This window comes from Nematolebias whitei, chromosome 5 (genome assembly GCF_014905685.2).
Source record: "Nematolebias whitei isolate Nwh7 chromosome 5, NemWhi1, whole genome shotgun sequence".
Classification (NCBI taxonomy): domain Eukaryota; kingdom Metazoa; phylum Chordata; class Actinopteri; order Cyprinodontiformes; family Rivulidae; genus Nematolebias; species Nematolebias whitei.
Window position 1 is genome coordinate 16738267 of NC_056502.1, and position 24941 is coordinate 16763207.

The 24941-nt window shown below is 40.5% G+C and overlaps 2 protein-coding genes across 4 annotated transcripts; both read right to left on the bottom strand.

The window, feature by feature from the left end:
• Positions 1-1532: 1532 nt before the first annotated feature.
• LOC119409727 (cortexin domain-containing 1-like) lies at positions 1533-1718 on the bottom strand. Its single transcript, XM_037676628.1, has one exon. The coding sequence runs from the start codon at positions 1716-1718 to the stop codon at positions 1533-1535; it is 186 nt and encodes a 61-aa protein (XP_037532556.1).
• Positions 1719-3630: 1912 nt separating this feature from the next.
• Positions 3631-24434, bottom strand: arnt (aryl hydrocarbon receptor nuclear translocator). 3 transcript variants are annotated; one of them, XM_037676910.1, is made up of 20 exons: positions 24117-24434; positions 23429-23522; positions 23279-23317; positions 20811-20861; positions 19741-19954; positions 16548-16761; positions 16336-16438; positions 16177-16242; positions 15962-16047; positions 15779-15855; positions 14774-14908; positions 14580-14654; positions 13872-14023; positions 13574-13690; positions 13059-13143; positions 10507-10682; positions 5824-6007; positions 5539-5713; positions 4298-4434; positions 3631-4209 (listed from the first exon to the last, which is right to left on the bottom strand). In XM_037676910.1, the coding sequence occupies exons 1-20, from the start codon at positions 24151-24153 to the stop codon at positions 4126-4128; spliced, it is 2301 nt and encodes a 766-aa protein (XP_037532838.1). In that variant the 5' UTR covers positions 24154-24434; the 3' UTR covers positions 3631-4125. The 3 variants fall into 3 exon arrangements, with proteins under 3 accessions (XP_037532838.1, XP_037532837.1, XP_037532839.1); XM_037676909.1 differs by having other exon boundaries at positions 5539-5716; XM_037676911.1 differs by lacking the exon at positions 13574-13690 and having other exon boundaries at positions 5539-5716.
• Positions 24435-24941: the final 507 nt, after the last annotated feature.

Below are 24941 nucleotides of genomic sequence, written 5' to 3' on the forward strand. Positions count from 1 at the left end.
GGATGGACCCCTGCGGAACCCCCCATTTAAGCTCTGCCTCTGTGGAACTAAAATCCTTGATGGAGACACAAAAGGATCCGTCAGTGAGGTAAGATCTGAACCAATTGAGGGCTGACCCTGTGACACCCACCCACTGCTCTAACCTAGCAATGAGGATCTCATGGTTGATGGTGTTGAAGGCGGCTGTGAGGTCCAATAGGACAAGCAGCACAGAATCACCAGTATCTGTGGATCTGAAGATGTCGTTAAAGACCTTCAGCAGGGCAGTTTCAGTGCTGTGGAGAGGTTTAAAGCCAGATTGGAATAGCTCTAAGATGGTGTGACCTTCCAGGAAGCACTTCAACTGGGACTCGACTATTTTCTCCAGTACTTTAGAAACAAATGGGAGTTTGGAGACAGGACGGTAGTTGTAATCTGTGATGATTATAATGAACAGAAAAAAAACACTCATACTCCTCCTTTCACATTTCAAAGAGACCAAATTCAGCATCACTTCACATACATAAGATACAGGGTTACAAACTCAAAAGGCCAACAAGAGCATTCTGATGTACTTCCTTCAAGTGTCCACATTTCTTTCTTGTCAACGGTTTTATCTCCACGAGGTGCCCTTTCATCTTGGCTTCCAGTATTTACAGTTCCTCTTCTAGCATGGTAGCAGGTGGAGAAGGGCGGGTTGCAGGCCTGGTTATTAGGTTGACCTTTGTAGGGATAATCAGAGCCCAGTGAATTATAGCTATGCCTTCCAAAACCTGTCTGACCAGCAGCTTGGTGTTGGTTGGGCCGTCCTGGTACGGTCTGACTCCATAAATAGAAACACTTGTTCCCATACACATTCTAGACAGGTCAGTGAAGGGTCAGGTCCTGGTATCTTGTGCTTCACTTGATGTTTGAACCCCGTAGGAGTGATCACAAGCAGGAGGAGGTGGCTTATGGTCCAAGTTTACACCTTCGGCTCTTCTGTCATTTACTGTTTGTTTCTAATGTTGTACTGCACTTTCCTGAAACGATTGTTGTTCAGCCGTGGTGCATTTTTCTAATTAAATACATCAATGGAACGTCCGTAATTTGTCCAAATTTATGTGCAAAAAAAATGAGTATGTGTCAAACTCATGAACTCAGTCCTAAAAAAAAAAAGTAATTTGTATTATTCTTATCATTCTTATTGTATTATTATTATTATTTGGGGCGGCTGTGGCTGAGTAGTTAGAGAAGTCCTCCTCCAATGGGAGAGTTGGGGGTTCAATTTCACCAGCTGTCACATGCAGAAGTGTCCTTGGGCAAGACACTGAACCCCTCGTTGCCTCCGATGTGTGTCCCATCGGTGTATGAATGTGATAAAACACTGATTAGTCTATAGAGATCTAGTAGAGTGCTGTATGAACGGGTAAATGAGGCACAGATTGTTGTGTAATGTATTTTGAGTATCTTGATAAGATAGAAAGGTGCTATATAAGTACAAAGGTGCCATATAAGTACAGACCATTTACCATTCCACATGGCGTGTTTGCTCCGGTCTGTGGTGTCCATCGTCACTCCTCTGTGTCCTCCTCCTGGTATGTGGAAACGGAGACAGAGCTGTAAGGGTCCAGCACCAGGTGAGCACAGCGGACGATGGTCACCAGCAAAAAGAAGCAGAGGAGGAGGAAGAAGAAAAGGGCAAAACCAAGATCCACGTCCACCTCGAACCTGGCCCCAGACACAACCGGAGGGTCCATGCTGCCAAAACACACAAAACCCTTCAGGGACTCAGACTGAAACACATCTGGTCCAGGTCTTCTTTTCCTCCCAACGTTGACGCATCCCGTCCTCGTTCTAAAGCCCGAGACACCTGTGTCCTCTCTTAATAGTTAATAAGGAGTTTGGTGACATCCAGGCTGTTTCTGAGATTAGAATTCTTGTACATCGTTTTTAGGATACAGTACCTTTGCCCCCCAAAAGAAAAAGAAGTTAAGACCTAAAAGAGGTTAAAAGAAATAATGGAAGAGAATGGTAAAGACTCGGTAAAAAGGTTCAGGAGAAAGAGGATATGACGCTTTGGTTGTAATCCAGTTGAGAGGGGAAGGAAACTGATCCTGACTTTAAAAAAAGAGCAGAATGCTCGTGTTCTGATACCGCTAACAAACGGAAGTAAAGTGAGTTCATGCCATTAACACCAAAACACCAAGAAGTACTTTTGTTTTCGTTTGTTCAAAGGATAAACTACATTTAAACCAATGACCGACACTTGAGCACAGCCTGGGAAGAGCCCAGAGGGTTTTGAAACATTAGGTACATTAAGTTTTCTCACACACACGCACACACACACCCCTCAGCTCTGTGGAAAGGAGGGAGGAGTGAAGGTGGAAACTGATCCGTACATCTTCAGCACACAAAGGAAAACAAACAGGTCAATAAAAGCTAATGGACCTTGACCAATAGAAAAGTGGCGAGCTAAAATTTTGGACGGTAGTAGCTGTGAGTCATTGCTAAGCCTTTAAAGTGATTAGTAAATCATGCGAGTGCATATACAACTCTCAACCGCTTCATTCTTCACGTTAAAAGAATTTAATACAAAAAACAAATATTTTATTCTCTTGTTTAAAATTTCATAAACATATACAGTATATTTATATATCCGTGTTTCGGAGAGTGAAAAATAAACCTGGATGCGGAGCGACCAAAGGTTTTTTTTTTTTTTACACAAAAACAACACAATCATCAACATGCCACCCTCTGAATGTTAAAAAAACAAAAACGTAATTATCTACAAGGCAATTACACAATCTGTCATGACAGACGTGTGACTGTGACGCACACAAACATGTGACTTTAAATCTCACACTTTAAAAATGAGAAACTTCTGAAGCGCTACTTTTCATCTGGCAACTTTTCTCTCAAAGACGCAAAAGTTGTCCAACACAGATCCTGCCGGCAAAGAATTACAAACAAACAAACAAACAAACAAAACCTACTTTAGGTTCATTCGTTTTAGACTCTTCGTTCCACTTTAATCTCATATACCCTGATCTAACCAAAAAACACCAATCTGAGGAAAAATAGAGTAAATAAAATACAAAACATAAATCAAACTATCGCATCTTTTCATCTTAAAATAACATTATTCAAGGAAAACAATAAAAAATGGCTTTAAAAGTACACATTTCTTGCTTGTTAATTATTGCTGACTGATTATTTTTATATATATATATATATATATATATATATACACACATATATATATATTTTTTCTTTTACAAAACAAGTACAAAAAAAACCCCTACAGGGGTTTGACTTTAAACCCAGCAAGGCAGAAACCCTTAACCTTTTGTTAACAAATATTTTGTAACCTTTTGTTACATAAACATACACAAACGCACACTCTTCATACAAATCTGTAGGAAAATACAAAAAGCTGGTTTCAATCATCAGCTCGACGCATGCGTGTGATGTCGAAGTACACAACTAGACAGGAAAAACAAAAATAAACGCACAACTACAGAGACATCCATGTGCTGTAAAACTAGCACACACAAGCGCTCCATGAAAGACGTTCAGTCATGCAGACATGCTGAAGATTTCAAACGAAAGGTGAGGTTATCGTGCAACAACGGAGAATGAAAAGTAAAGAAAACCAGACATACATCCCTGCTATTTCCCCAATACTTTACATCATTGGCTGAACTTATTAGTCAGAATATCAAAAAGGAAAATATATATATATTGTCTCTTAATCTATGCCTGAGAATAACCACTGACATCAGAATAAAAGGCCTTTGTGTGTACGTTTACCAGAGGGTGTTTTTGTGCGGTCTATTCAAGTGTGGTCGGGTGATTGTGCGTGGCAAAACATTTATATACTCGTAATATACTGATATCACATCAACAACATACGTTGTTAAGCTTTGGGTAGTGCTAGCTAGAGCAGTCTCTTTTGACAACTGAAATACTGTGAAAAATCATATTTTAAACAAGTAAATTCTTGATATTCTTCCCCTATACATGTGCAGTAAAAATACTTTCAGTGGCTCGCAGCTTTTAGCCACTCAAAGAGAAGGAAGTTAGGAAGAAGGTAGAAGCAGAGCGCCTGAAGTGAAGCGAGAGCAGAAGACGAAGAGGAAGACCAGCGGACGAGGCTTGACCGGGTCACTCGTTATATGGCGGGTAGATGGGGATCTCAAAGTCATCACTGTTGAAGTTGGCAGGCTGGTCGAGCATAGACAGCACATCCTAAATTCAGTGGGGGGAGAAATATTTTTATTTTAAGCGCCACACACCAGGAGAGTAACATGATGCTCAGAAGGGAATCATCACTCACAGGAAACATATCCTGCTGGTTTCCCTGAGCGTGAGGATGCTGCTCTGCGCTACTCTGAGTGTGCTGCTGGCCCTGCCACTGAGGCCACACTGCCTCCGCTGCCCGGGAGGGGAACTGCGCCCCAGACTGGGAACCATCTGAGGGAGCAGAGGGCTTGTATGAACAGAACTCAGAGGCAAATCAAAGGCAGTTATTCATAAATTACACTAAATTATGTAAACAATGAGTATTGAGTTATTAGTAGCCTCATACAATAAACTTTCTGCTGCTGTTCATATTTTATTGCTTAAACTTTTAGTTTTGTTGTGACAAAATAAGTCTAAACAAATCGTTCTGCAGTGAAAAGGCAGATAGAACCGGTTTATGTTACAAAAGTTCATGTTTAACTTTTAAATTAATGGAAGAGACAACAACATCACAGTAAAATGCAAATTTTGCCCTGAGTGATATCAAGAGTCAGTATGGACAAAACAAAAATCACAAAGTTTAGCTGTAAAACGTGATGAAGCTGCCCCATATACTTCAGTTTTAAAACTTTATTTTTTATTTGCGTGACAGATTTAACAAACTGGTTATAAGATAATTATGAAGCTACTGATATCAACTTGAGTGGCTGGATTTTTATATACTGTAATCATTAATAAAATCAACTCGTCAAGCTTTGCACAGCATTCCACTTGCCTGGACTTTTATTTTGGAAAGCTCTTTTAATAAGAAACTACACGTATTATTTCTGTTAACCTGTAGAACTTCAGATTATAGAGAGCACAAAGAACTTGTCAACCAAGGCAGCAAATTCAAAGGTAGATAGATTTTTGGATTATAAAACTTGCGTACATAATGAATTCTGCACTGTATAAATCTCAGGAAGTGTTGTAACTGCTTACATTTTATTTGCAGTAATCCTGTTATCTAATTAGTTCCTTTTTAAATACATGGATTAAAGCAGAAAAAATATTTTGACTGAATTTTTTTTCTGCACCTACACCTGCCCTGCTCGGATCGGCTCAAACTGTGACTTTGGTTTTCTTCACTTGTTGAAATGCAGCATCTGTTCAATCCCTGTATCATTAGATTGGATGACTTTAACAAGAACACAACAAAACACTTTTTATTCCCCCTCCTCACTTTTACGGATGACGGAAATACGTCCTGGCCACGTTCAAAGTGACGCAAATCCATCGCAGCGACGTTAAAATATAATCAAAGTAAATATAAAGATGATGAACGTGACAATCTACCGTAGCCGTTGGTGTTGAGGCTGGCACGAGAATTCATTTGAGGGTAGTTTGTGCTGTTGGTGGGGGTGGGAGCAGCACCCGTGGGCATCTGGCCAAAGGCGTTAGAAGAGCTACCTCCAAATTCTACCATGTGGGGAAACTGTGGGGGCATGGTCTTTGCTGCCTGCGGCGCCACCTGCTGGTTAGAAGAAGACCAACTACATAAACTACCCTAAGATGGATTTAATGTGTAGCAAAGGGATCGAGATAAACAACATGATTCATGGACTATTTGTGCAGACGTACCTGGTTATTAAACTGTGGTCTGGCTCCAGCCCCGGCCCATCCTCCTCCTGAGCCCCCGTGGAGGGAGCTGTTGGTGCTTGATGGGGTAACAGACTGTGGGGCTCCGTTATGACGAGACATATGAGTCAGCAATGGCCCCGCTGGGTGTGTTGGCTGCACACTCTGTGGAGTCATACTGACCGATCTGCAGACATCATTAAAGAGTTGGCTTTTAATTTTGTATTATTTTAGGAAGGCATAATGTACATAAGCCAACACGAGTATTCAAGTCCATCATGTAAATATGAAACATTAAACCATACGTCTTGCTGTCATAAAAGTGTGATGGGATCGTTACTAAAATAAACATAAAAAATTCATTCTGAAGTAAACAAAAGGGCATTTAGCAGTAAACGGTACTGAGAGCAGCGTTAAAAATGCACGGTCCTCAAAAAGATGAACTTTTGAAGGATTTATAATGGATATACTTTTTTTTAAACCCAGAAACAAAATCATCACATTTTTTCACCTTGATGAGACCTCACCAAAACTCTACATTTTTATATTAAAACAAAAACATGCTAAATACTAGAAGGAACACACAAGGTTTGTTGTTGCTTTTAAGAGTAAAAAAATTTGTTTGAGAAAAAAAAATTAAACCTCTGTTATTATGCAATTCAGAGGAAGTTTAAAATAAAATAGATTAAATAAATAAATAAAAATCAAGTGCTACGATTCTAAATGTTCAATTTAGTGCCCTATATCACAGCTACACAAAATGACAACAGAAAAATGGATTTTAAGTTGTGACCTGATTAATATTATCACTGCTTCAAAGCCAAAATCTCCTTCAGCCACCTCATTTAAGATGAGCATGAAGTAAGTTATAAGTTTTTGAAAATTTCATACCAGAGTTTACAAGATCAGGATCACGTATCACTTAAATAAATAACAAACACAATACATTAGTCGTAGTTTAAAGTCTGATAAACTCAATATCAAACCTTTTACAGTCTTTATATGCTTATGGTAATCACTATGCATAAGGAGGTGTAAGCTCAAAGTGTTTTTATTTGTAGTCCAACAATGGTGGAACAGGTTACCAAATGCTATTAGAGCAAGGTCATGACTCTCCAGCTTTGATAATCTCCATCTTTTCCAAGAAATACCTTTCTTCTTAATACCTCTTACAGCCCAACTCCTACGGTGCACTGTTTAATCTGTTTGACTCTCCTCCCTGAATAGATTCAGCACTGAAAACTTATTCTACTCAAGTCCAAAAATAGTTTGTCGCTTTGAAGAGAAGAATCTGCTACACGAGTCCAGATGAACACTGGAAGACTAACAGCAAGAACAACAGTTTTACCAACAGCTGTTTATTCACATTAGCTAATTTCACTCAAAACAGTACAATTCTGCCCTGGTGTGGTCTGCAAACGTCTATAAATGCAAACCAGCTGGCATGTCAAATTAGACTTATTACAGAAAGTTTACTAAATATTGCTGTATTTCTTTACTAACAGATTACAGGATTACTAGATTGCATAAAACCCATTTACCGTATTTTCTGCCGTATAAGTCGCATCAGTACATTTTCATCTAATAAAAGTGGAAAAATCCATAAATATGTCGCTTCGCCGTATACGTCACATCTATTATGCGACACCACTAACAACCCGGAAATGTGGGCCCTTGTTGTGCCAAAAAAAAAAAAAAACAGACGATTGGCTGCCAAATGGTGGCCACAGAAGCGTGCACGGGAGGACTTTAACAAGAATTTAACAAGATTAATACTTAAAACAATTATTTGTTTGCTCGAAATTATAGCAAAAAGGTGTGTCTCAGTTTAACATTTACTTAATATCCATCCATCCATTTTCTTCCGCTTATCCGGGGTCGAGTCGCGGGGGTAGCAGCCTAAGTAGGGAGGCCCAGACTTCCCTCTCCCCAGCCACTTGGGCCAGCTCTTCCAGAGGAATCCCGAGGCGTTCCCAGGCCAGCCGAGAAACATAGTCCCTCCAGTGTGTCCTGGGTCTTCCTCTGGGCCTCCTTCTGGTGGGACGTGTCCGGAACACCTCACCAGGGAGGCGTCCAGAAGGCATCCTAAACAGATGCCCAAGCCACCTCAACTGGCTCCTCTCGACGTGGAGAAGCAGCGGCTCTACTCCGAGTCCCTCCCGGATGATCGAGCTTCTCACCCTGTCTCTAAGGGAGAGCCCAGACACCCTGCGGAGAAAACTCATTTCGGCCGCTTGTATCAGAGATCTCACTCTTTCGGTCACAACCCAAAGCTCGTGACCATAGATGAGGGTGGGAACGTAGATCGATCGGTAAATTGAGAGCTTCGCCTTTTGACTCGGCTCTCTCTTCACCACGACAGACCTGTACAGCGCCCGCTTCACTGCAGACGCTGCACCTATCCGCCTATCGATCTCACGCTCCATTTTTCCCTCATTCGTGAACAAGACCCCAAGATACTTGAACTCCTCCACTTGGGGTAGGACCTCCTCCCTGACCCGGAGAGGGCACTCTACCCTTTTCCGGCTCAAGACCATGGCCTCGGATTTGGAGGAACTGATCTTCATCCCGGCCGTGTCGCATTCGGCTGCGAACCGCTCCAGCGAAAGCTGTAGATCACGATCTGATGAAGCCAATAAGACCACATCATCTGCAAAAAGCAGAGACGCAATCCTAAGGCCACCAAAACGGATCCCCTCAACACCTTGGCTGCGCCTAGAAATTCTGTCCATAAAAGTTATGAACAGAATTGGTGACAAAGGGCAACCTTGGCGGAGTCCAACTCTCACCGGGAACAAGCCCGACTTACTGCCGGCGATGCGGACCAGGCTCTGACACCGGTCATACAGGGACCTAACAGCCCGTATCAAAGGGCCCGGTACCCCATACTCCCAGAGTACCCCCCACAGGGCCCCCCGAGGGACGCGGTCGAACGCATTCTCCAAGTCCACAAAGCACATGTAAACCGGTTGGGCAAACTCCCATGCACCCTCCAGGACCCTGCTGAGAGTGTAGAGCTGGTCCAGTGTTCCACGACCAGGACGAAAACCACACTGTTCCTCCTGAATCCGAGGTTCGACTATCCGACGGACCCTCCTCTCCAGAACCCCCGAATAGACCTTACCAGGGAGGCTTAAGAGCGTGATTCCCTGTAGTTGGAACACACTCTACGGTCCCCCTTTTTGAATAGGGGGACCACCACCCCGGTCTGCCAATCCAGGGGAACTTCCCCCGATGTCCACGCAATATTGCAGAGTCGCGTAAGCCAACACAACCCTACAACATCCAGAGCCTTAAGTAACTCTGGGCGAATCTCATCCACCCCTGGGGCCCTGCCACCGAGGAGCTTTTTAACCACCTCGGTGACCTCAGCACCAGAGATTGGAGGGCCCGACCCAGAGTCCCCAGGCTCCGCTTCTTACTTAATAAATGCACTTTAATGGTCAAATTAGCTGCATTTCACCAGGGCGGTGCAGCTGGTTTGACGGTCAGTCCAAGCAGCGAGCAGAACCAAGGTGGGGAGACTACGGCAAGCTTATTGAGTCATTAATAGTTGGTGAAGACTCTCAGTCATCCAGGACATGGTAAATTCAAAAAAGTTCAAGAAAAAAAACAATACAGTATAAAGTAAAGTATAATAAAGTCCAGTTGTTTTTGTTTTGAAATTTTTTGAATTTGTCATTATAGCCACATTTACCTATTACATGATACAACGTATCAATCATGTGCTTTCTCAGGATGGGAGATTGCAATAAAGCCAAGATTCAACTTGTCTGCTGGATTCCTTAGATAGAGAACTTGACTAATTGGCTTTTATGTATGTGAATGTTTCTGTAAAGTGCCCCGAGACAACTTTGTTGTGATTTGACACTATATAAACTGAATTGAATTGAATACAAGGGGCAGCACGGTGGCGCAACTGGTAGAGCTGCTGCCTCTCAGCGAGCAGGTCCTTGGTTCAAACCCCGGTCCAGGGGCCTTTCTGGGCGGAGTTTGCATGTTCTCTCCGTGCATGCGTGAGTTTTCTCTGGGTACTCCGGTTTCCTCCCACAGACCAAAAACATGCATGTTAGGCTGATTGGTAACTCTAAATTGTCCCTAGGTGTGAGTGAGAGACTGAATGTTTGTTTGTCTCGCTTGTCTCTGTGTGGCCCTGTGATGGACTTGTGACCCGTCCAGGGTGTACCCCGCCCCTCGCACAGTGATTGCTGGACATGGGCACCAGCGAACCCCGTGACCCAAAATGGAATAAGTGGGTAAAGATAATGGATGGATGGATGAATTGAATACAACGGCATGCCATACTACAACTACTACTCTGCTGCCATCAAGTGGCTGAAAGTGGTACTGCTCTTTTTTGTTGTCAGACTGAATGAAAACAGTCATATCTCTGCCAAAAAAAGGTTTATAAATATGGAAAAAAAAATCCATAAATATGTTGCTTTGACGTATAAGTCGCAGGGCATGTAAATTATGCAAAAAAGTGTGGCTTATAAAGCGGAAAATACGGTAATTCAAACTTCTATTTAACAAACTACGCACTTCTATTCCTTATTTACAAAGAAATACTACACCAAAACTGTGTCACAAATATATTTCATGCATTTTTAGACCATTAAAACCTCAATTGTGCAATCTCACAATGAGAAAGGCTACATGAAAGCACTTACTTAAACACTTTCCTACCTGTACGTCTCGCTGGATCGACCAGCAGCAAAGTTGTTGGCATAAATCTGAGTGGATGGAGTCGAGCTGGAGGGGCTGCGCTTGGCTTGATCTGGTCCTGAAAAGAGGGAGGGGTAGAGCTCCAGCTTCTCTATGCTTTTGCTGTGGTCTGGTCCTGCTGGTGTCACTGGCTGAATCTGAAGCCCACCAAAAGTATCAGTTAGGAATAATAGTAAAAACACACACACGCACAAAACTAAATGATCAATTACCATCCTATTTAGATCCCAGTATTATATATTTTTTACTTTCTGTCATAAAAAAAATGGGCACTATTCAGATTTTAACTACAGTAAACAAGAAAGCTTCTCAGTAGCACTACTTTATACACTGCTTACACACATCTTACATCTAATGGTGTTTTGCCACCGTCTCAACTCTCATCAGTTCCACATCACACCGCACTGGTTAAGGGCCTCCCCACTGCTGGCACCCACCCCCACTCAGCCCAGTTTATGGGACAACCTTGTTTGAGGATCCAAGCTAACTGCATCAAGGTGCCGATTTTGACGCAAGTTGACAGCAGTCGTTTATTAGCCCGCGGAGCTACGTCACTGGATATCCTGATGCATGCTCAATAATCCAGGTAGATAAATCCAACAAGGTTAAGTCAGTCACCTGTGACCCCCCATCACCCACTGGAGCACAAGTTAGGAGTCATCAGGACTCTGTACCACAGAGCAGACAGCGTCCCCACAAACTCAGGAGCCAGGCAGAAGGAGAAATCCCACACAAGACAGGCTCTAGAGCAATGTGGATATCCTAACTGGGCCTTCCTGAAAGCAGAGAAGAAACCCAAACAGGACTCCAGTCAGCCATCGGGTGAAAAGGAGGAACCCAGACCATTGGTCATTCCGTATGTTGAGGGAGTATCAGAGAAACAGACGTTTATTTTCTAAACACAACGTCCCAGTGGCTTTTAAACCCAAAATACATTACGGCAAAGACTGGTTCATCCCAAAGATCCAGTCCCCCGGCACAAACAGAGTAATGTTGTGTATGCTGTTCAGTGTCAGGAGGGCTGTGATCAGTCTTACATCGGGGAAACTAAACAGCCACAGGCCAAAAGGATGGCCCAGCACAGAAGACCAACATCATCAGGCCAGGATTCTGCGGTCTACACTCATCTCCAGGCCAGCGATCACTCTTTCAAGGATGAAGATATTCACATCCTGGATAGAGAGGAACGATGGTTTGAGAGGAGTGAAGGAAGCCATTTTTATGATGAGAAACCGTCCATCATTAAACAGGGGAGAAGGCCTCCGTGTTCAAAACTGTCCCCCTCTACAATGCTGTTATTGCTAGTATTACTCAGCCCTCTGTGAATAGCAAGCAGCCATCAGGGCACAAACGATTGCTGATGGTCCTCCTTTAGCATGTGAACAACTAGTTTTGGCTGTCAGCAGCAAATTGGTTGATCCACTTTGAGGAGGTGCCTTTTAAGCATTTTTAATCAAAATTGAGAGTACTTGCAGCTAACTTCATATCATACTTGTTCCTAATTTGTTTTAAATAACTGTTTTTAATTGTGTTGTCATAACTGTGATGTGGTAACGATGTTTTCCATTTGCTGCTGCTTATCCTGATCAGTTCCCTCTTGAAAAATAGATTTTTTTTTAAATCTCCACGGGACCTTTCTGGTTAAATAAAGGTTATGTAGAAATCTACATGACAAACATCAGATAAGGCAGTTGCATGATGCTTTAAAAAACATCCTATTTTATGTCGACTTCATGTACATCGTGTTGTTGCGCTGATCACAGCACAGCGAACAGCAGAAGTTTTGAATGTGCAGTGGAAGGTTATACATAACAACTCTGCTCCAGATCATTAATTTGAAAGCCAATAATGAAAAGCTTCTTTCTGATTCGACACCACAAGAACAACACGGCACATGCAAACTTATTCACCCGCACTGCCTCAGAGGGGCCCGGAGTCATTTGTTAAGGCTTAGCTCTACATTGTAAAGCCTGCAGCTGTTTTAAGCATCAAGAATTGTTGCCAATTATTTCACATTTTGTTCATTTATCCGTTACCTTGTTTAACCTTTTTGCTTATTCATACCGACTAAACACAAGAGCTGGTGTGTGTTTTCAATTATCGTACTGCAGAATCATCTGAGTCATGACAGTGTTCTGCTAAACCTTCTGTCCCTTGCACGCACACACACCTCTGATTATCATCACTGCAAGCTCTTGAGAAAACTAACTCCTGAATTTTTGTTGCCTTTTAGTCTTGGAAGTAGTTTTGGTAAAACGTGTTCATTTATATTTGGCCAGAACATTTCTTGTTTTAAAATTTCTTAATGTGATCAAATTATAAATAGTAGTGGTTAATTAAAGCTGCACACAGTTTTAAAGAAATTGTGAGAGCAACAGAGCTTCCCCGATGTCTGAACGTATAACAAACATCCTGCCACTGTTCCCTTAAATAAAGCTCTCAGTTTCAAAACAAAAGGAGAAACCATGTGGTCATCTGCTACAGTATATTAAGCTACAAGTGCATGGCCTGACCTGTGCGTGGGTGCTTGGTCTTGCTTCATACACCCCATCTCTTGCCCCATCTCCCTCAAAGTCGGCCTGCTGCTGCTGCAACTGTCTGCAAAAACAAACAAAAACACAACAGAATTTTGATTGACACCCCCGCCCCCACTTGTATTTCAAGCACTCTACTGATGAGTAAGAAATCCCAAACACCTCTTGACAAAAACAGCACTCAACCCACCACCAGCCACTATGGCAACATAAACAAGTACAGTATTACTAACATGCTACACCACCTCTGTTAAAAGCTGATGTCTTTTAACCACATTTAAAAGACTAAAACATGCTTTTATCTAATGTTGCTACTCCAGCTCATCAAAAATGAATAAAAGGGAGGAGTCACCCAGAAAGGGGAAATAAAAACAAAACAAAAATAAAAACTCTGAAGGACTTTAGTTGCCAGAAACAGCTGTAGTGTCCCATAAAAGAAGCAGCCCCCATTCTCCAAAGCAGCGGGAGTTCGGTCTCTTCAGGCCTGGTCTCACCTGGTGGCCATCTGCCCCGGGCTGTGCACCACAGCATGACCGTTTGAGCTGCTCTGACCCAGAGGCATCGGAGCCCCCGGGGAGGAGATAGGAGTGAGGGGGTCCTGGGTTGAGTTTCTATTGCCCCACAATCATTGATGGATGAAGAGAAGTGGTGGGAGAGAGTGGTTTATTAAAAAACGTTGTGTTTGAGGGTTTAAATTAAACTTTGAGCTGAATATCTTTGTATCCAGACAACTAGTGATTGACTCAATGTATGCTGTATTTATTGTGTTATGACGTAGCACTCGTTACTCACTTGACATTCACATTGGTACAGATGATATACTCAATCTCTTCTGAAAAAGGGTTCTGGAAAGTAAAGGAACTCGTTCTCATCAAGATCCATTCTCTTGATTTGGAGCAAAACCGAAACATCACAGACAACACCTGGCCTTTCATCTTCACCACCTGAAGACATAAAGGCGCCAAAGATTCATAATGTTGTATATTTATAGGCATTACTCAAAAAAAATGCAAATACATGAGAGATATCAGGCTCGATAAGTAAATAAACAACAATTTTTAAAGATGAGACAAACTGTGGTTAGAAAAACTAGTTTCACGCTGAAAAACATCCCTGGCTGGACATTTAGTTTAGGTATCGGTCCAAAACAAGCAGAACAATGTTCAAGAAAAAGTCTTCCACAAATCTGGGTTTCTCATACACATTACTAGCAAAAATACCTAAATGGAAACTCCAAGTTTAAACATCAAAGTCTGTGTAAAATCTTTTGGAGTACTGTTGCACATCTGGCAGAAAACAAACTTCAGTATTTTGTGGTTCTGAAGGACACAGCACGCCATCTGATGTTAGTGGAGGCTCTGTTCTACAAGCATGTGTTCAAATTAAAGCCAGATGCATCAAGTTATAATGATTATTATTTAAATTATACAACATTTTAGAACTACAATGGCAGATGTGTGTGTTCAATACACACGAAAATAAAAGGAAGAAACTGTCTACCTGCTGGAAGCTGTCTCTCAGCAAACCCTGGTCCTCAGGGTGGGAAAACTCCAGGATATTCTTTCCCAGCAAATCCTGCAGCATTTAACAAAACATTTCAACATTTGTTAGTCCTAGGAAATGACATTATTTGTGTCCCAAAACAAGTTGTGGGGATTTTATGTGGCGCTGTCGCTTTGAGCAGCTGTCTTTACCTGGGGTTGATAGCCAGTAGAGGCAACGCAGCGATGGTCTACGAAGGTAAACAAACCGTGGCAGTTATGGCGGGAGATGAACTCGATTGGAACGCTGATGCTGTTGAGGTCCGTGTCACCTGGGCAACAAGTAACCTGGAGGAAAAAAGGAAACAAAACAATTATCAGCTTAAATATAATGTCATAAAGAACATAATAAACTAAACAAACAAACTATAAAATTCACAATGTGCATCATTACGATTCATTTTCTGTTTTACTTGATCAGTTTCATGAGATTATTTTTATACAAATCTCCACTAAATCAAAATATTTGCTGACTATTTCGAAAACATTTGTTTGTGTTCTGACACCAGTAGAGCCCATATATTATATTATATTACTCAGCTGGTTAACGTTAGGGTTTCAAATAATACTGGAGCTGCAATGTGTACAAATTAAAGGAAATGTGTCAGATTAGTGCACCCTTATTTTTGTTAAACATAAAAAATGGTTTTGTCATTGGAAGTTGAATCACAGCACACATCTGTTGGGAATAGAAAATGCTTTTTGACTATTTGAAGTCTAGTTAAACTGGGCAGACATGAAAAATTAATGCAGCCATCGCAACTGTTAAAAAAAAATCCTCTTTATATTACAGGCACAGAGAAGTGAGGTGTCAAATTTTCTTAATTGTACTTAGTTAGGGTGCTTTCAACAACATCAACCACCCACCCTTCTCCCGAAATAAATAAAACAGCCTGAAGCATTCTGGTATTTGTTTCTGCCAACATGGTTTACTTTAAAGGGTTATTAAGTGGAAGCCTTAGTAATGGGTGAGCTCAGCTTTACTGCCAGAACACATTCATCCTTTTGTGAAAACAAAGGAATATAAAAATCCATGGCTAGCGGAATTAGTAACAGCACAGGCCTGTACCCGAAGCTTCTGTTTCATTATTCAAAAATTAGAAGAAAAATTCAAAGAGTGTTTTTGCTTTAAATGCCGGTCTCTAACATCCATCATACCTGTAATCTCCCAATGGCAACTAAACAGTAGCGGCTCCCCTGATTGTTGTCTGCTTCCTCATCTGTTAATGATACACCTGAAATACAAACAGTAAAAAATGTGTTCGTACCACCTTAGAAAAAACCTGCTCAAGTTCTGAAGCAAATAAACAGGGACAGAAGTATTTGATTAATTTGTTTTACCTCCAGGGGGCCAGGACTTGATGCATCCTGTACAGTGGACCACTACGTACTGGGGCTCCCCTTCCTTAGGTGAACCCAAACCATTCCTGATGTGAAGGAATAAACAGAGACAAGCACAAAAAAATCCTTCAGTTTCCTTTGTTTTTAAACAGAGATTAAAATGTGTTTAGATGCATCTCATTCACACTGCTCGTCAACAATAATATTTTTGTAACCTGTTTCTATTCCTTAGAAAGCCGAGTCTATTCATCGACATGGGTTCCACTGGACACGTGCCACACCTAAAAAATGATAATCACACAAAAATGTGATGTCTCTTGGCACAAATTTTCATTTAAAGTCTGCACAAGATAATCAGCTCTTATGAGTCTCACCTCATTCTGCAGATGAATGACCGACGGGCTCCCATATTCATTCTGGCTGACGACTGCTGACTCTCCTTCTTTACTGTTCCTGTCTTTAAGTCCAGCATCCTCCCTTTCAAAGCAAAGACACTGAACTTTAGTGCATGAATTTTACCAAGGTAGATGCTCTTTTTTCTGCCTACTCAGTGAGGCACTAGTCATTTTTTGTGTGTACTTGACACCTGTGTTATTGTTCTCTGAGGTGGAGAGTTGCTCCCTGAGCTTTTCTGTGTCGTCTGGGTGGAGCTGATCATAAAGAGAGGAGCCCAGCCATTCCGACTGTGGCTGATTGAGAACAGGTGTAACCGAGTCAGAGACATAAACAATGCGGCCTGTCTCACACGACACTACAAACAGGAAACCATCGGCTGCTTCCAAGATAAGGTGCTTCAGTTCCTGCGGACAAACAAAATCAAAGAGCGGTGATGGTGAGAGTACCTCCATGAAACATGAATCTAAAGTTTTCACCCAGACACGAGTTAAAACTTAATACAACATTAATTTCCACCACATCTAACACACTTTTATTTTTAGCATTTTGAACTTCTACTAAGACCAAAGTAGATTCTACTGTTTCAAAAGAACTCCATTCTCAATATTTTCATACTGCTTCACACAAACACCATTTTAAAAAGTTTTTCATCACTATCAGTTTTGCACTAAACAATTATTTTGGCAGAAATATTACAGTATTTCTTCTGAAGGTGATCCAGGCTGCACTGAAAGTGTTACAGCTAGCTGCTGCTATTTGGGCTTGCATAATATTGAATAAGACCGTGTTATGCATAATTTAGGGAGTTGTAAAAGTTTATAAAAGGTTTATAAAATAGTGTTAGGGTGAATCTTTGTGAAACTTTTGAGATTGGAGTTGTTTAGGTCTCTCTTGTAAATGAGTACCTGAGACTCATTGGGACTAACCTGTATAAATAAAGGTTGAATGAATGTTTACGAAGGCAGCAATCCACTTTGGTCTTAGTCCCACGCAAACGAACTGTTAAGCTTGTCAGTTCAGTCAGAATTAGGCCCGTCACAAAAACTAATTTTGCTGGGCGATTAATTGTCTCAGAACCCAACAATTTTCAGTCGGGTCATCTGGACAGTTTCTTTTTTTTGTGCTGAAACATTTCACCTTCCATCCAGAAGGCTTCATTAGTCAAGGAAACACAAAACACAAAACTGATTCTTCCCCCAACAACTTACTCCAAAGTGGAACAAACTTTGTTGGTTTTGAACCAGTTTGACATGACTGTCGACGAGGAAGAGGACCAGCACCGGAGGAGGGGGCGTGCCAAAGACACCATCTTAGCACCAACATAACTGGTTTGTTCCACTTTGGAGTAAGCTGTTAGAGGAAGAATCAGTTTTGTGTTGTGTGTTTCCTTGACTGATGAAGCCTTCTGGATGGAAGGTGAAACGTTTCAGCACAAAAAAAAAAAAGAAACTGTCCAGATGACCTGACTGAAAATTGTTGGACTGTATACCTGGATTATTGAGCATGGACTTTGTTAATTGTCTCAGAAAATATTGCAATAAATTAAAATATTGTTTAAAATTTGATAATAATAATAATTATTGTCAAATTTAAGAAGAAATATTTGTTCATTTGTTTTGCATGTAGTACCTTTTTTCGACTACCGGATGGCAGTACAAGACTGTTTAACTTAAGGATGGATAGTGAGGGAGCAAGCAGCGCGTCTCTTTAAGAAAAATAGGAGGTAGGCCCCTTGACGTGACATGGGATGTCTCTCGTTCCTGTTTTTCGGTTCTCAAAATGGCGGATGCTCTGTGCGGTTTTAGCTCTTTAGCATAGCATTTGTCACACAAAGCTTTTAATAAAAAGTCAGTAAACAAGTTCTCAGCTTATCCTGATGCATGCTCAATAATCCAGGTAGAAAAATTTTATATAAATAAAAAGTTTTTTTTCTCTGCAAAGGAAGCTGAGAACTTCCAAAAAAATTCAATCTGGTCCTCTGGACATTCAAAAAAAAATATATATATCAAAGCAAAAAAATCTAGAAACGTTTCGTCTCTCATCCAAGAGACTTCCTCAGTCTGAGGTGCTGTTTTCAGCTCAGTCTCTTAAATAGCACCTTCTCAGAGTGGATCAACCAGTTTTGCTGCCGACAACCAAAACCAGCTGATCACATGCTCAAGAAGGACCATCAGCCTAACAACGGATCATTAGCACACTGATGGCTGTTTACTACTCACAGAGGGCTGAGTGATACTAGCAATCACAGCATTGTAAGAGGGGGACAGTTGAACCTGGAGGCCTCCACCCCTGTTTAATGATGGACGATTTCTTTTCACAAAGATGGCCTCCTTTACTCCTCTCTCAAACCATCGTTCCTCTCTGTCCAGGATGTGAACATCTTCATCCCTGAAAGAGTGACCGCTGGCCTGGAGATGAGTGTATCTTGGATGAGAGACGAAACGTTTCTATATTTTTTTTGCTTTTTTTTTGAATGTCCAGAGGACCAGATTGAACTTTTTTGGAAGTTCTCAGCTTCCTTTGCAGAGAAAAAAAACTTTTTAGACGAAGGCATAATTTTCGTTTATCATACGATTAATTGATTTATTGTTTATGACAATTCTGACAGGCCTAGTCAGAATCAAACTACTTCCTTAAGAAAGAGGCTGTTGAAAGAGGAATCAACTACAATTGGTAAACTATTGTCTTGGAGCAGCTGCGGCTGAGTGGTAAGAGCATTCATCCTCCAATGGGAGAGTTGGGGGTTCGATTCGAGCAGAAGTCACATGTTGAAGTGCCCCTGGGCAAGACAATGAACCCAACATTGTCTCTGATGTGTCCTGTCAGTGTATGAATGTGACCTAAAGAACTGAATAGTCTCTATAGAAAGGTTTGTTCAGATTAGCTTTATAGATATCTAGCACAGTGCTATATGAATATGTGTGTGGAGGTAAATGAGGGCACAGATCGTTTTGTAAAGTGTTTTGAGTATCCTGATTAGATAGAAAGGCGCTATTTAAGTACCATCCATTTACTATTTAACCTTTCCACAGAATCTTACTTCAAGAAAAGTGAGCCATTCCTTTAACTTCAGAGCATAATGACTATAATGACTAATAATGACCGACTATAATGTGACTAATAATAAACCATCAGAAAACAAAACAACGAAACTTCTATTCTGTAGTTGAAGATGTTTCGCCATTTGGGGACTTTCCTCAATCTGAGTATTAAATAGCTCAGGAGACTTCTCACAAGACATACTGCCAAATCAAGAATGGTTTCTTACACTGAACATGCCTTTCATAAAACTCCACATTTTCCCCACTGCTGAGCTGGGTACAACTAGCCCTTTTGGTTGGTAGATATTTAACATCTACAACATTTTACACACATAATTTTACCTGATCAGTGAGAAAGGAAGGTTTGTATGACCCATCAGTATTGGTGTTGCCAGTTCCTCTAAGAGTCTTCATATGGGAAACGGCCATTCGCAGGATGGTTAATTTGTCTGGTTTCCGTGCTAATGCGCTGCACGAGGGTACCATATCTGACAATTCGGTGATGTAAGCAGTCATCTTGTTCCGCCGCCGCCTCTCAATCTCACTGTGATTCTCCCTGGAATGAGGAAACAAGGGTGGAAGAAGTAGAGAGAAAAGAAGGGGTTAAAATGGGCAAACAGCTAGGTAGGTGAGCAACTTAAAGTTTAGCTGACATTGCAATGCAAGTGTGACAATTTGGGGGGAAAAAAAAAAAAAGAGCGTGGAATGAGAAAAGGTAAAAGAAGAAGCTGACTCATAAAAAAGTGTAATTTATAACCTCTGTGTGAGAAAGCAAGAAAGTCTGGTTGTTGAGGCCAGATTGGGTGACAAAAACAAACAAACAGCCAAGTGCAGAAAAAGAGATGCTTCAGTTGTCCTGTAAAGGAAGGGTGGGTGGGAGGCATACACAAAGACCAGTTGCTCAGGCGATGGGATTACCAGAGTGAAAAAGGTCCCAGACTCACACACAGTAGTGCAGTTAGTGACACATAACACGGTGACAGGTTGAGAAACATAACCAGCTGCTTTTCTGTCGAGCACCAAAACAGACACATGGAGCAGCAAGTTGTACTGATAATTTTGTGCCGTCCAAACGCCAACGTGCTGGGATCCCAGCATGACAGGACAGTGTTTGATCCTTGCATTTGATATCAATGTGGATACAAGCAGGAGAGCGACCCTTCCTCGGTGCTACATGCCATACCTGGCTAGTTTTTCCTTATCTGCAAAACTCTGATCGTCTTCCAAAAACCTGGAAATGAAACCAGCCCTCTAAAAAAAACAAGCCCAAAAGCCACTACCAAATTATTTTAAAACGTGTAGGATGAAAAAAAAAGAAAGCACTGAAAGCAGAAATTGTAAGTAGTTTTAACTTGGCTGCATCCGATATACTCCCTCCACTCACATTAGTTTCTCCTTGTTTGCACTCTTACCTGGCAAAGCGCTCTTTTTCACTACTGGAGCCCCCTGTTTCATCATCAAATCTGACAAAGAGCAGAAATAAAGTTATCAACGCAGCTCAAGACAATTCAAACATGTTAATCTTATCTAACTTCATGCAGCAGATTTCACACATGCTCTGCAGCCCTGAAATTAAGACAGAATTGAATTTAAAAAAAGCCACATGTAAGAATGTGAATGTCAACAGCAGTTAGATTGGACTCTGCAAAGTCTACTCTGCCTCTATCTTATATACAGACTGTATTATTTCTTAATTTGCAAAGGTATGGATTACTGTGCAACACCACCACAGAAAGGTGCATGTTAATAATCCAAAAAGTGATCACCTCTCATTTTATTTCAAAAGGAAAGCTCCTAAGCAGAAATCACTAGACCAGGGGTCTGCAACCTTTTAGATCAAAAGAGCCGTTTCTACTCTTCACTTCTGAAATAATACATGTCCAGAGCCACAAAACCTGCTACAACAGTGATTATCAACTGGTGGCTCATGGGCCACTTAAAATTAGGATGAAATATTTTTTGTCCCCCCCCCCCCCCCCCCAACAGCAATTGGGGGTGACTTTATAAAAACAAAATAATATAATGAATTTTAACATTTATTCATATTTTTACATTTTAGGGCTAAGGAAAAGACTGCATTCATGTAAACAAGGAGGGAAAAAATATCCATACCTATTTTACCAAATAAATTTTAACCCTGAACTCTGCAGGTTTTTGATTCTTTCTTTTAATTTTAGGGGAAAAAAAATGTATCCAACTTTAAAGTAATAAAGCATAAATTTAAATAGTATCTTTATTTGTCTAAATAATAGGCAATTGTGTTGGATGTGTCAATGTGACATTAAATTTTTCATTTGAAAACAACTTTTGTATTTACTTTAACTTTAAGTAGATCCATCCATCCATCTAATGTATTCACCATATTTCTTCTTGGCAATTTGTCCAAAAGTTATTCCAAAGAATTTCTGGGGGATTTGAGAGAATTATTCCCGTTTAAGGCCGGATGTTAGATAAATGAAGTAGCTAAAGCTATTCATCATTATTTTCTCTAATTTCATTTAAACATTTGCAGAAAAATGGCTAAACCTGCCATTTCTCTTTATTGTGGGTATAAAAATCAATGACTTTACAGTTTGCATTATGTTTGGTCAAAGCTTCAAGGAGCCGCAGACCAAGGACCAAAGAGCCACACGTGGCCCAAGAGCCGCAGGTTGCAGACCCCTGGACTAGACTGTTAATACAAAGTATAAATAGTACTAAAACAGTTCAATATTTCAAGATCATAAGGAAAGCACAAAACAAGATATCCAAGATTGTTGATTCAGATCATTAAAAAGGACTGACGGGGGTCCTGCAAGCCTGAAAGACTGCTACATGTCTGCAGTGCACAATTCCACACTCAAAAAATGTACAAAACAATGATTTTTTATCATCAAGATGTATATTATATTAATTCCACATTTCAAAAACAGGCCATGCAAATGCACACTTAAAAAAGAGGTGTTTATTTTAAAGAATTAAGTCACTGTCTAGTAATTTGTTAGCATATTTAGTCACTGCAGTGTAAGCTAACAATTGACTACTGTGTCCCAGTCTAAACTAGATGTCACTTTTTTCATTCAACCTTTATTTCTACAAGTTAGTCTCATTGAGCCACGAGGACTCATTCACAAGAGACATGTTTTAAACAAAGAACACATATGAGGTACAGACAACAATAGACAATCATATAAAAAGTAGTTAAAATGAAAACGTAAACAGAAGAAATGATATAAAAATTAAACAAAAAACAGCTACATTATAAAGTGGTGTAAAATGCTAAAAACAGGAACATGTCTGCGTTGGTTTTTGCTATGAACTTCAGAGTTGTTAGCAGCACTTGTGAATAAATGAGGTCTAATATTTGAAAAATTCATTCATTCAACCTTTATTTATACAGGTTAGTCTCATGGAGCCTCGAGGACTCATTTACAAGAGAGACCTGATGTGAACATATAAATAGTCCTCCAGTTAGTTCTTTTGTTTTAATATATATTAAAAGCCTAATACAATCTTATGACTGTCGATTGTAGATTTGCTGCTTGGTTGTATTAAGTGTTTGTAGGAGTTAAGAAACCCATTTACAAAGGAAACAATACATATTTGTTGCAGCTGTAGTTTTTCCCCCTGTATACCGTTTTGAAATTAATAATTCCAGATACAAATACATGTAACACTGATATTTATACTCTAAACTCTGCTTGCAAACAAAACATTGTGTTCTTTACAGCATATTTTCTCCGCTGACAACAAGCACAATATCAGACTTCCCAAAGGAAATGGGTTTGTTTATTCAGTGAGTGAGTACAGGAAGCTGTACCAGTCGCTTGATTCTAGACCAAAGTGCAAGTGTGGGAAGAAAAAAAAAAAAAAATAATAATAAAAAAATAAACAAAAATACCTCATCATTTTGTTTCCTTCTTCTTCATCAGTGTCTGCCCTGTAATGTAAAACGCAATAAGCCAAGTACACATCTTAAAAAACAAAAGCCTGTCAGCATATTTACATGGGTAGCACTGACATGGCAGCTCAAATGTAGTAACACTCTTACACAGCTCGTCTTTTGTTGGTCCCCTTCGGTGCCACAGCCACGCCACTTGTTTGGGCTCCACTTGCGCCCATACCCAGATTAGGGTCTGCTAACTCTATTAATAACACAGCAACGGAAATAGCCAATTTAGCAGATGACAGGTGATTTCCTTCTTTTTTTTTTTTCAGCTCAAACGGCACTGAAAAAGAAACTAAACCGCCGAGCGGACCTTGTACTTAAAAACAAGTTACGTCAAAAGTGCACAATTTCCTTACGGTCTGTGCCTGAAACATTAAATAAGCGCCACATCGTTGATTGGGAATCTAATCACAAAGTTTGCGGACAACACTGCAGGGCTAGCTTCAGCTACAAACACTTGAAAACAAACATCTGGACCGCGTTCATCCACCTCTGCTTGACAGTCAGCAAACTTACTTTGGTTTTCTCATCTTTCCTTTGCTGCCTTTACACACATCACCATCAGAGGACTGTTTTAACCGCTTCTTACATAGCTATAAGAGCTAGTTAGCAACCTTCACTTGTCTCGGGTTGTTGCAGCATTAGCTTTAACGCTAAGCTAACTTAGCCGATGCTGTCACGCTATCTTTGGAAAAGTGTCTACTAAAGGCTCGAGAGAAAAAACACACGAGTGATTAAAAGCAGCGTTATAACGTTAGTAGATTGTTACTGTGACTTTTTTATTTCTTACCTGGATTTGAAGAGGACATGTCCATGTTGAATAACATAAACAAATAACTTCTTCCAGCGGAAAAAAAAAATATTCTCACCCTCCACCCACCCTCTGGCTAGCTAGCTTCAGGCCAACCGGTGTCGATTTTCCTGACGCGCTTTCACTTTTTTCGTTTAAAAACACCAAAAAGCCATTATTCTGACTCCAGAGTCACGGCAGAAATTTATCTTCAGCCAAATCAAACCTTCGAGCTCTGTCACTGCTTGTTTCCCTATTTAAAACCCCCAGCCTAAGTAAGATGGCGTTTTGAGCTAAAACGCTCGAGCTGCTTTCCTTTCTCCGTCTCCTACTGGACAGATACTGGTGACGTCACTGGTCAGGAAGCCCTTATTTTCTTCCTCGGCACTTGTAAGGAAGGCAATTGTAACATATAATCAAACCACACTTCTTTCAAGACATTTTCCAAACCGACATTTAAATTCTTTTAAAATACAATTACCACAGAAAATCATGCTATATAGTACATTAATTCTTTGCAGGCTTTAATATCGGACTAAATTAGATTGAAATCGTCTTTTTAATTTACAAAAGTCCCCACAAATAACTGTGAAAATATTAGATAAGTTTTAATCAAAAGTATAAAACTGTGATGTAGAAAAAGTACACTCTTTTAATCTTTTCATGCATCAGGATATAATAATAAAAATCATCATCATCATTTCATTTTTTGCACGTTTTGAAATAATTGTGCTGATATGTTTGGGTAGACTAAATTTTGCAGTTGAATATTTTCACTTTGGACAGTTTTTCATGGTCTTGTTTTTTTATTAATGTTTATGACTG